This window comes from Ovis canadensis, chromosome X (assembly GCF_042477335.2).
Source record: "Ovis canadensis isolate MfBH-ARS-UI-01 breed Bighorn chromosome X, ARS-UI_OviCan_v2, whole genome shotgun sequence".
Classification (NCBI taxonomy): Eukaryota; Metazoa; Chordata; class Mammalia; order Artiodactyla; family Bovidae; genus Ovis; species Ovis canadensis.
Window position 1 is genome coordinate 58,630,114 of NC_091727.1, and position 12,500 is coordinate 58,642,613.

At 48.0% G+C, this 12,500-nt stretch overlaps 1 protein-coding gene across 2 annotated transcripts in view; it reads left to right on the top strand.

Annotated features, from left to right (window-relative positions):
- Window positions 1-2,961: 2,961 nt before the first annotated feature.
- The window catches only part of SYN1 (synapsin I), a 53,716-nt gene continuing 44,177 nt past the window's right edge, over window positions 2,962-12,500 (top strand). The window contains exon 1 of one of the 2 annotated variants that reach the window (XM_070291708.1): window positions 2,962-3,525. In XM_070291708.1, the coding sequence (XP_070147809.1) occupies window positions 3,149-3,525 (377 nt within the window). In that variant the 5' untranslated portion in view covers window positions 2,962-3,148. The remainder of the gene's footprint in view (window positions 3,526-12,500) is intronic. The other variant, XM_070291707.1, reaches the window with a different exon arrangement.

A 12,500-nucleotide genomic window follows, 5' to 3' on the forward strand; every position in this document is an offset into this window, starting at 1 on the left:
CTCATACACACATACACAGGTGGCGTGGATATGTATTGTGAGTTATAAGCATGGGTGCATGTGTGCTCAGTTGTGTCTGACTCTTCGGGACCCCTTGGACTATTGTCCACCAGGCTCTTCTGTCCATGGGATTCTCCAGGCAAGAATACTGGAGTGGGTTGCCATTTCCTCCTCCAGGGGATCTTCCTGACCCAGGGATCAAACCCATGTCTGCTGCAGCTCCTGCATTGGCAGGCGGATTCTTTACCACTGAGCCACCTGGGAAGCACATAAACGTGGGTACAATACTGATTACAAACATATGTCAAGGGTGTGCATTTCAGAGTCATTGCTCACCAATGCACAACAAAGAAAAACATTCTTGGAGCCCCTTCTGTATGTTCCTTCCTGCTGGAGAAGATGAAGCTAGTGCAGAGGAGTTGAGACCTCTGCCACAGGGAGTTGAGACACTCCTTGGGGGTGGGGGTGGGAAACTCTTCATTCTTCTACCAAAAATTAATTTCTGGAAAGTGAGCTACCTGGAGAAAGGGGATGACATTGAGGGGCATGGTACTATAAACCTGGCAACAGGGCCACTGGGAAGAGGCAGTCTAGAGACAGACTGCTAAGGAGCCCGACTTCTTACTCCTAGAGGATCCAAAAAGGTCTGTAGACCTGCAGCTGCTCCTGTGCCTCAGAGAGGTCACCACAGACCCAGCAGAACTTGTTTGCTTCCATTACTGAGCAAAAACTGGGGAGCATATACTTCACAATGTTGGGAAATACCCAATTTCTGGGCAGTTCCCCATCTGGGGAACACTGGAATGGGGATGCCAAAGGGCATCCATGAGAGAGAGAATGAATGGCCAAAGCAAAGGCCTGCAGATGGACTGAAGCTGGCTGAGATGGAGGAGGGAGCAGAGGCGATGGACAGCAGGAGCCTAAGGGGAGAGGGGACTTCCTGGAGACCTTGGCCAAAAGTGATCCTTGAGAGAGAAAGGCACAGCACTCCCCCACCCCTATCTTTTAGAGTTGGTCAGGTGATTGTTTTTACAGGTGAGGAAGCTGAGTTTTGGAGATGTTAAGTCATTTTCCCAAGAGTATAGTAGAGGGCCAGTTTGAACCCAGGCACTCTGACTCCAGACCTCACACCATGACCTTGTTTGAACATGCCAAATATTTAATAAATGGAGAATGTACAAATGAATAAGTGGATGATTCATTTGAAAGTCCTCCAGGCAGAAAAGACTCCAAATCTGCCTGGGTCTCTGTGTGTCCGTGTGGTGCCTCTGTGTGTGTGTAGGCGTATTCATATGCATGTATGCCCATGAGTATTACCCTGGGCTTGTCAGTATAGATACTTAGATTGGTGTGTTCTATCTCTGTATTTTCTTCAGGAAGAAAAGACTCCAAATCTGCCTACTTCTTGCCATATCTTCTTCCATCTCACTTGGTCCACCATCATCACTCACTATGGCCCACAAGGCCCTGCTCCATCTGGACCCTGCTAACCTCTCTGACCCCTTCTTCTGCCACAGTCTCCCTCATTCATTCTGCTCCAGCCACACTGACATCCCTTTCCGGCACATTCTTTTTTAAAAAGTATGGATCACAAAGTGAACATGACCCTTTGGGAATGAATTGGAGTTCTTGGATTCCATCTGTAAAATGGAAATCATACTACCCACTCCATAGTTTTATGAGAATTGGGTACAATCAGTTAGTGAATTATTATTTTTAAATGAATTTGTGTCTTCACTGTAATCAGGATCCTATAGAAGCTTTCATAGCCCACCCCTGCCTGGACTACAAAGATCATTTGTGCATGTGGTGAACATTATTTGGCACCTACAGCTTGCATACCCTAGAATGGGTCTGCCTCTGCCTGTGGGAAGCTTTCTGGTACAGAGGATGATAGCCTTGGGCACTGACAATGCCAGGTGGATATCATGGTTTCTGACTGTGTCCAGGGCAAAAGGATGGAGGCTTGTTGGCCAAGTGTGTGTGGGGAGAGATGAACACACATCAGGACTAGACTTCAGAGAATGTGTCTGTATGGAGATCTGGGTTTGTCCATGATTGTGGGTGCGTTTTGTCCGGGGGTGCATGCTCATGTGAGTTTCTCTAGGTCTCTGTGTGTCTGTGTGGTGCCTCTGTGTGTGTGTGTGTGTGTGTGTGTGTGTGTAGGCGTATTCATGTGCGTGTATGCCCATGAGTATTACCCTGGGCTTGTTTGTGTCAGTATAGATACTTAGATCGGTGTGTTCTATCTCTGTACATGCCTCCGTATGTTTCCCTACTTTTGTGTATTTCTATATGTATCTCCACGTACATGTCATTCCCAGTGTGCCTCCAGGACGCCCCCCAACCCTGGGCAAGAGTACACTCCTCCCAAGTGTCCACCTCCGCCTGTCTGATGCTGTCTACACCACCCGCGCATCCATCTCTCTGCCTATGTGGACGTGGGAAACTGATCTTGCAGAGTACTGCGTGTGACCCTCGGCTCTCGCTGTGAAGGGGTTATTTCTCTACTTTCAAGTTTCCGAGTATAACTCCATTCCCACCCCCCCAAATGCCTCCTGTGGTGAATATCAACACTGGAAACCTAGTATCCGCAGAGGGTCCTAGGTGTGGGTGCGAGTGCATGTGAAGACCAGGATGAGACAGGGTGGGAGGCTTGCCTGATGCACCCACCCGACCCTCCGGACAGGCTCCCACCCCGCCCCCATCCCCAAATTGCGCACCCCCAGTCTGAGGCGGGGGAGGGGAGACAGGATGCGGCGTGGCGCTTGCGCACTTATGCCTTCAGCACCGCGGACAGCTCCTTCGCCCCCGCCTGCCGGCGCGCGCCGCCGCCGCCCTGGCACTGAAGGCGCGCTGACGTCACTCGCCGCTCCTCCGCAAACTCCCCTTCGCAGTAGCCTTGGTCGCGTCCGCGCCGCTGCCGGCCCAGCCGGACTGCACCACACGGGGCGCGAAATAGGGGGTCACGGGCGCGACCAACCGCGCTGCGGCGGCGGCGGCGACTCAGCGCTGCCTCAGTCTGCAGCGGGCAGCGGAAGAGACGTGTCGTGCCTGAGAGCGCAGCGGTGCTCCTGGGCCGATCGCGGTCCGCCCCCGCGGCTCCTGACCAGACTGCTCCTAAGACCCCCTGCCCCGCTCTGCAGCCATGAACTACCTACGGCGCCGCCTGTCGGACAGCAACTTCATGGCCAATCTGCCAAATGGGTACATGACAGACCTGCAGCGCCCGCAGCCGCCCCCACCGCCGCCCGCTGCCCCTAGTCCCGGGGCCACTACCGGTCCTGCGACCGCCACTGGCGAGAGGGCCTCTTCGGCCGCCCCCGTGGCCTCTCCAGCTGCCCCTAGCCCCGGGTCCTCGGGGGGCGGTGGCTTCTTCTCGTCGCTGTCCAATGCGGTCAAGCAGACCACAGCGGCCGCGGCCGCCACCTTCAGCGAGCAGGTGGGCGGCGGCTCTGGGGGCGCAGGCCGTGGGGGCGCCGCCGCCAGGGTGCTGCTGGTAATCGACGAGCCCCACACCGACTGGTAAGCCACTGCTGGGGACGTGCCCCCGCGGTTCTGGGTCCCCAGATCATCCCATGATGAGCAATTATTGAGCGCCGCTTGTTTGCCCTCTGTCTGCCCCCCTTGCCCAAACCCTCTTCCTTTAAATTATTATACGAAGCGCTTCCTGTGTGCCCCACCCTTGCTTTCCCGCTGCCCTCACCCAGGCCTTCTTGATCCATACAGGGAGCAGTTATCGGGCGCCTGCTGTGTGCCTCCATTCCACAAACCTGACTTCAGTATATCCTGTGAGCATTCAAGAGTCTGATGTGCCCTGCACCCCGCAACCCGTGCCCCAAAGGTCTTGTCCTCTAATGGATCTTGTGAGCATTTATCAAGTACCGGCAGTGTGCCTCAGTGGGGAGCCCTTCCTCAAGGCGTTTGGCTTACATGAATTCTGTGAACATTTGTTGGGAGCTTGATAGGTGTTTTGTCCTCCTCAGTCCTTGCCCTAAGGCCTTCTCTGATCTCGTGAGCATGTATCCAGAGTGCACTATGTGCCCCACCCCAGCCCTCACCTCAAAAACCTTTTAAACTATTCACTGAACACTGAGTGCCTGCTGTGTATCCCACCCCAGCTTCTTGCCAAAAGCGTTGCCTTTAATGGATCCTATGAGTTTTTATTGAATTCCTTCTGTGTGCCCCAATTCAGTCCCCCTAAGGGCTTAATTCTCCAAAGGATCTAAGAAGCATTTATTAAGGGCCTGGTGTATGCCCCATCCCCAAGCCCTTTCCTCAAACATATTTTCCTTAAATGAGTTCTATGACCATTTTTAAACCTACTGTGTGAGGCTTATCTTCACACTGTCTGCTCTAAATCCTTTTCCTACAGCAGAAGGATCTAGAAGGCATTCATTTGAGTGCCTCCCCTACCGCCTATTCTCAACTACTTCTTCAACAATCTTTCCTTTGGTGGACCCACCAAGACTTTACTAACTGCCTGATCTAAAGGTGTGAGCCTTCTCTAAAGACTCTTTCCTTCAGTGTATTCAGCAAGCATTTATTGAGTGCCCACTGTTTACGTCACCCCAGACCCTTTCCCCAATGCCTTTTCCTCCAGTGGCTTCAGTCTGTATATATTGAGCACCATCTGCATGACTCAACCTCAGACCTTCTCCATAAAGACCTTTGCCTCCAATTAATACAGTGATCATATATCTGCACTTACTGTGTAGAACATTTCAATCTGTCTTTCCAAATACCTCTTTAAAAAATCACTCCTGGAGCATTTGTGGAGTACCCACTGTGTGCCGATTCTGTGCCTTCTTCATAAAAGCCTTTCTTCCCAAGGATGGAGAATCAAGCTCACATAAATCAAGTTACTGTATCCCCATTTCTCTTCCCCCAAAGACTTTTCCTCCAATGGATCCGGTGATGATATGCTCTTCCATAGCCTCCCCCCCCCCGCCCACCGCCCACCGCCACCAATCTTCCCCAAAGACATTTTCTTTTAATGGATGCAGTGAGCATTTGGTCACTGTCTGCCAGGTGCTTGATTCTAGATCACCTTCCCCCAAAGGCATTTTCCTCCAGCAGCTCCTGTGAGCATTTGTGTAGTGCTTCCTGGGTGCTCTATATTCACACCTCCTCCCCAAAGTGCTTTTCTTCCAGTGGGTGCATGAGCACATTTGCAGTACCTGTTGTGTGTAGGAAGTAGATTCCCCTTCTTTACTCTTAGGATAACCTGTGCCAGTCATACAACATTTCCACAGAGTCCTTTCCTTCAATAAATCTAGAACCAAATTTAGAAGAGTTACCCTTTTCTCACTCTCTTCAGTCTCCCTAGGATTTCCTCTCCCAATCTTAAGACCCCGAAGGGCTTTTTTTTCTATTTAAACCAATAAACACTTAACTGAGGACTTACTATATAAGAGACATTCTCAACTTCCCCTTTCCAAGCTTGGAAGTTCCTGTCCTTGTCTCAAGAGCTCTCTCTCCAGGGGTCCCCTTCAGCCTAAATATATTGAGTACCAGCTCTTTACTGGTTAATTACCTCTCCTCTGCCAGGAGCCCTTACCCAGCAGGCTTTCTCTCTATTCAGAGCCATTTGTTCATTCTACAGACAGTTGTTGCATACTTTCCATGTGTTAAACTATGGGAGGCATTTATTATGCACTACAATACATTAGGAAGAAGCCTCCCTCAGTTTCTTTTCCTTCTAATCCCAACCACTAGTTGGATTCTTCATACCTTCTCCTCTACTCAGCCCCAACAATCTTTTAATGAGCACTTATTCTATACTCTGAGAACCCATAGTCAGTGCCTCTTCTCCCCCTCCTGTAGCCCTAATTCCTCCTTCAACAATCTACATCCTGCCTTTCACATGACACAATCTCAAAAACTCACGATGTGTACCTACTGCATTCTGGCTAGGAACCCTCTCCCATGTAGTAGCCATCTTCCCCACTGCCCTTTCCCCCCAAGTAATCCAAAAAGGATTTATCACTCTCTTACTGTGTTCTGCTCAAACAACAACATTCCTATCCCTGCAGCAGACTCCTCCACTCTTTTCTCCTTCAGTCCATAAAGCATTTATTGAACACGTGTTTTAATTCCTTCACCAACACCCACTCGCACAGATGCCATCTTCCTGGCTAAATTTGCTCTATTGAAGTCAACAAACCTTATTGAAGCCCTTGCTGTACATTGGGGGCTTCCCAGGTGGCGCTAGTGGTAAAGAATCTGCTTGCCAATGCAGGAGATGCAATAGATGCGATTCTGATCCCTGGTTTGGAAAGATCCACTGGAATATTTTAGTAACCACCCTCCTTTCGACTTACCTTCTTCACTCCAACCCTCCAGGCAGGTTGCTGCTGCCTTTTCCTTCATTCCATTAAACATATATTATCTACAGACCACTGACAAGACCCTTCGCCTTTCCATAATCACAACTCCTGTATTTTCTACTTTTTCTTCTAATTTGTCTAGCAAGCACTTACTGAGCACCTGCTGAATTCTGTGAACTATTCTTCCCTTCCACTTCTGTATCCCAAAAACCTTCCTTTATCCCAGCAGTTGCTTCAGTCTTTTCTTCCAGTCGACCTAGCAACTATTTATTTAGTGCCTGGTATAGATGGGGTGGGATGGGTAAAGGGAGAGAGCCTGTGTACACCAGGTTTAGTGCGAGGAACAGAGACTCTGCATCACCAGCTTGCAGACATTCAGAACCACACAAGCTTAGGGATTTCAGCCTGGAATAAAAGGAATCATACAAATTCTGTAATGGGGTTGTACACCTAAGTACAGTTTGGTGCCTTCCCCACCAAACCTCACCCCTCTCCTTCCTTCCTGGGTCTTGAGTCCTGTGTGCTTTAAAGCTGAAAACTCAGAATTGAGACTCATCACCTCTTTTTACAGATCATTTAATCCAGTGTTTTTCCAGCTGTAGGTCACCTCTTGGCTTGTGACCAGTGTTTCATTTTTTTCATGAAATGAAAATAAAACTATGATAAATTATAATATTGATACATGAAAATAAAAAATGAGAGTACATTGTACATAGTAAGTGGAATTATTATTTAGTGAAACTTACTCCAATAAGAAATATAATCATTAGTGTGTACCATACATATTATATGTATTATTACATATTATATGTAATATGTATTACATATGTATTAATGTAATATGTATTAATACGTATTATATGTATCTGTAATATATTTGTTATACAATGGGTTTATAATACCACATACATATATATGTGTATGTTTCTTTTCATGAAATGAATGTTTCTTTTCATGAAATAGAATAGGAAATATGACCCCATTGTACATATTAAAGGTAATTATTTACTGAAACTTTCATTCTATATGCATATTTATATACATTCTAGATACTGCAACACATAATATATAACATGCAATATGTTATATAAGACATCCTATATTAAATTTTCTGCATATGTGTCTTATATAATATATATTATATATATATAGAACATTCTTACTGTGGCTTCTTTTCTTAGACTTCCCTGGATGCAGACCCTGAGACTCTGAGATTTGTGTGCAGATTGATCGGGGAGAGCTCTTGGGAACAACACGTGTTGCAGAGGAGGAGTGGGGGAAGCAGGACTTGGCAGATGGAAAGGTTGAGCAGCTGTGATGCTGTGCAACAATTGCTCCAGCCGATCATCTGGGGAGCTCTGGAGATGGGATGACCCTTCAGAGTTGTCCCAATTGAGATGGGATGGCCAGGCTTTTGTAGTCCTGCATTAGTCAGTGACTACAGGTTGCCCTCTGGGAGGAGGCATAATCTTGCAGAAGGTGAGTCCCTGCTGTAGGGGGCAGTTCCCAATGATGGACAGCACTGGGAGCCTTCAGCAGCAGATATTCCCGGAAGCTGGAGGACAGTTACGACAAGAAGGAGGGGCTTGAAGATCTGAGTAGAGCACATAGGCAACCCCCAGGACTTCTCAGATTCACTTGCTTTTCAGAAGTAAGTTCATTCCATCTGGGAACAGCATTTCTAGGATTCTAATTGGTCTTGTTTTCTGGGGTGCACTTGAAAGACCACAGTTAGTGGGACAAACTACAGCCTCCACTGTAGTTTGATAAATGTGGCATAAATAAATGATACATTGTTTCCTTCCTGTATTACACAATCTAGATTCCCCTTACCCTCAGCTAGCACCTCTCTTGGTCACAGTGGCTTACCTGGTGAGTGATCCATTCCCTCATCCTTGAGGGATCCCTGAGCTCCTGGTCCCCATCTGCTCAGGCTATGACTGCTGTACTTGTCCATTTGCCTTCAGTGTTGAACAAGAATACCAACAAAATGTCAAAGCAGACAGCCTGAGGGTCAGATATATTCCTCCCTGCCCCCATTGTTTAATGGCAGCCCTATCAACTCCTGGACTTCCCTGGTGGCTCAGTGGTAAAGAATCCACCTGCTAATGTAGGAGACTTGGGTTTGATCCCTGGGTCAGGAAGATCCCCTCGAGAAGGAAATGGCAACCCACACCAATACTCTTGCCTGGGAAATCCCATGGACAGAGGAACCTGGTGGGCTACAGTCTATGGGGTTGCAAAGAGTCAGGCACGGCTTAGCAACTAAACAACAGCAACTATCTCCTTCTGATGACCGGGGTCTATGGACCTGCTGAGACAGACTCATCTTCTTATCCATTGGCTTGTGAAACCTGAAGTGTCCAGGTAGCAGTCAAAGCTTAGAATGTAATGCTGTGTCCCCTGGTAGCAGTGTTCCCCCTTGGAGAATCAGGACCTTTAACCTTGCAGAGCCCTAAGGAAAAAGGAAACACACATTCCAAAAGTGGATCCAGGGATTGATGGTAAGCTAGGCCACTCCTGCTTTCACCTCTGAGTTCCCAAACCAGTGTATTCTACCTGTAAGGAACACAGCCCAAACAATGTTCATTGATTTAGGGTGTATACTGTGTTTTGGAGGATGGTACCCCACATCTTGCACAGTGTCACCTCCAAGCTGAAATCTTAGCTGTGGATATACCAATTTGTTCCATCACTCTGTCTGACTAGCAGCTTCTGCATGGTGTGGTATAGAATGTCATCAGTATAAAATGTCGGTTGATTACACCTCCTTTGCTGTAAAGTGTGTCCTTCAGCTTGTTTCACTGTTGTGTGGAATGCCATACTGGTGGATCAAATATTATGTAAGCCCTTGGACAGCGATGCTGGCTAAGGTCTGGTAGTCAGGAAAAGCAAACTCATATATAGAATATTCCAGTCAAAATGAATCATTACTCTTTCCAGAGTAGAAGGCCCAGTGTAGTCAGCCCACCACAGAGTGGCTGGTTGCCTTCCTAAGGGATGGTGCTGTGTTGGGGACCCAATATTGGTCTCTGATGCTGGCAGGTTGGACATTCAGCAATGATGCCATAGGCCCCACACTCAGCCTCCATCTCTGTTACCCTTGCCACTTCATATGTTTTCCCATCTGCCAGTGCTGGGGCAGCTGATTCTAGAAACTGGCTGACATCATTTGGCTGAGTCATTCTACCTACCTGGTTGCTTAGTGCCACTTTCAGGGTGGATGCTATCTGGTGGGTGTTAACACACAATACAAAGATCTTCACTCCATTTCATCTCCAATCCCATTTGTCCACCCATATTTCGGTGTCCCAGACCTCCTTTTCCTGATCTTCCAATATTGTTCCTTCAGGGCCTCTGCCTAATCAGCCAAGCCATTTACCACTGCCCATCAGTGAATATGTATTTGAATCTTGGGTTGCTTCTCTTTCCCAACAGAATAGATGACCAGGTGCACAGACAAAAGCTCTGCCCCTTGAGAGTTTTGCCACTGTTTTTCAAGGCCACTCTGAAAGGGGCCATAGGATCACTCCTGTTCATTTTTGTCTATTCCACCCACATAGCAAGCCAACCCATTTGTGAACCAAGCTTAAGATTTTTCTCCCTTCATCTGCTGGTTCTAAGGAGTTCTCTTAGTGAGCTGAGGGAGGCACTAACACAACAGTGTGGATGACACAGGCATCCGGGTTACTTGCTCAGACAGCTTGCTTGGTCCTATCTGGGATCGATCCTGGCTGCTGGGCCTGACTTCATTACTTGGTGGGCCTGGTGCGACCCAGCTCATAACAGGCACCAGGATACGTGGTTCCTTGGTACCCTGTGGTCAAGCATTCTGTCTCACCCAGGGTCCAGTACTGTACCAGGATTTGTTTCTCAAAAGCTGTGTAATTCTCTGCTGCAGATGGCATGGCCTTGGTCCAAAACCCCAGGGGCCTCCCAGTCAAGCATCCCATAAGCTCCACACTGCATTTTCCCCCACAGTGCAGTATCGTAGGATCTGCTGGATCATATACCCTGAGTGGCAGGACTGCTTGCACCACAGCCTGGACCTGTTCAGGGCTAGCAGCCTTAGATGTCACCTGAAATATGGATCAGAGCAGTATTTCCAGGTGTGGATTATGCTGCCTCCAGAACCTGAGGAATCTTCCCATCTGTTCTGTTTTTATTCATCATAGTGGGAGGTGTGTGATGAGATGCTTTGCCCTATGATTTGGAGGGGCTGTTCTGGCATACCTTGTACCCCCAAATCCCTAAAAACTGTACTAATATGGCAGGACCTTGAGTGTTTTTAGGGTTTACCTCCCACCCTCTGGAGTGCATGTGTCTTATCAATGCAGTGTGCTAACCAACTCTTGCTCATCTTGCCTATCAATACGGTGTAATTGTTATAGTAGTCCAATGTGATAGTCCCTGGGATGTCCAGATAGTCCATTCCTCCTTCGACTATATGATAACATAGGATGAGAAAGATAACTTAGCCCTATGGCAAGACCATCAATGTATATTGTGGTCAGTCCCAGATGAATGTGAAATGTCTCTGATCTTCTGATCAAAATAGAAAAGGTATTCACTATATCAGTGGCCACCTGCCATACCTGAGATCTTTTCATTTGCTCCAGCAATGTCAGCATGACTAGTACTGCAGCTTCAATCAGTGCTACCATTTGGTTGAGCTTGCAGTAGTCTACATTCTCAAGGATCTATCCAGCCTCCTCAGGGCCCAAATTGGTTAACTCAGCAGAGATATGATGGGACTGAGCTTCCCGGGTGACTCAGCTGGTAGAGAATCTGCCTGCAATGCAGGATACCCCTGTTCGATTTCTGGGTCTGGAAGTTCCCTTGGAGAAGGGATAGGCTACCCACTCCGGTATTCTCGGGCTTCCCTGGTGGCTCTGATAGTAAAGAATCCACCTGCAATGCAGGAGACCTGGGTTTGATCCCTGGGTTGGGAAGATCCCCTAGAGGAGGGCACGGCAACCCACTCCAGTATTCTTGCCTGGAGAACCCCCATGGACAGAGGAGCATGGCGGGCTACAGTCCATGGGGTCACAAAGAATCAGACTCGACTGAGCAACTAAGCACATATACATGGTGGGACTAACACCCCTGCATCCTTTGGATCTTTCAGAGGGACACTAATTTCTACCATCACCCTTAGGATAGATACAGTATTGTCTTTGATTTATAGCTTTGCTCAGGGAAGGCAGGAATAGTTTCCAAGGCATCCATTTGAACTTCCCAGCTACCATAGCTCTTCCCCCACAGGCCAAGGAACTCATGTAGGGGTTCTGAAAACTACAGATATGTCCATTCCAATTAGGTATTTGTGGGCTGGTGAAGTGATCACTAGGTGGACCTGTGGACCCAGTGGACCCACTGTGAGCAGGACCTGGGCTGGGACTTCACTTATGACCTTACCTCCACTGTGCTTCTCAACATATCTGCTGCTACTCTCACCAACGTATTCCTCATTTGTAATTTGGGTATACGCTCTGGGCCCTCCCATAGAATATAGTCAGCTAGTTGGTTTTCCAGACTGGAGTAGTGTATCTTCTCTAACACATCAGCTTATCTGAGCCCTTTGATCCTTTCCTCCACAATCTGCCATTGAAGTCTGGTATTTCTACTTCACTTGGTGTGGGCCACTGTTCTTGCCAGGCTTCCACAAGTCATCCAAAAATTGTATCAGCAACATTTCCTAGAGTCCTTACCATGGTTTTAAGTTCTGTGTCTTGGGACAGTGCTCCAGGTTCATGCTTCATTCCCTTGATCCATTGTCCTCAGCATCCAGTCTCAGGCTTGCTTTCCCAGTTCCTGCCGATACATGTTAGCCAGATTCTTCAGCTTCCACATATCATTCCTTTGCTTTCTTTGCAAGCTGAGAACCTCTCTAGTCAGGTTGTGCTAGGATTTGACCCTGGTTATTGATCTGGTTGCCACGAGGGGAAGGGAAGTTGATTCTGTGAGGAAGAATTGTTTTATAAGGCACATGCTTCACTCAAGGCCTGTGCATCATCTTCGAGCAAAGGGAAGGTCTATATTCTAACAAAGAGAAGTGGGCTAATTCTGCAGACCCAGTGGGTTCAGGTGAATCTGTAAGGTCAGGGTGTTAAATGCATCTTCCCAGATAGCCCCATCCCAATCTCAGGGCTCCACTCATATCCTATTAGG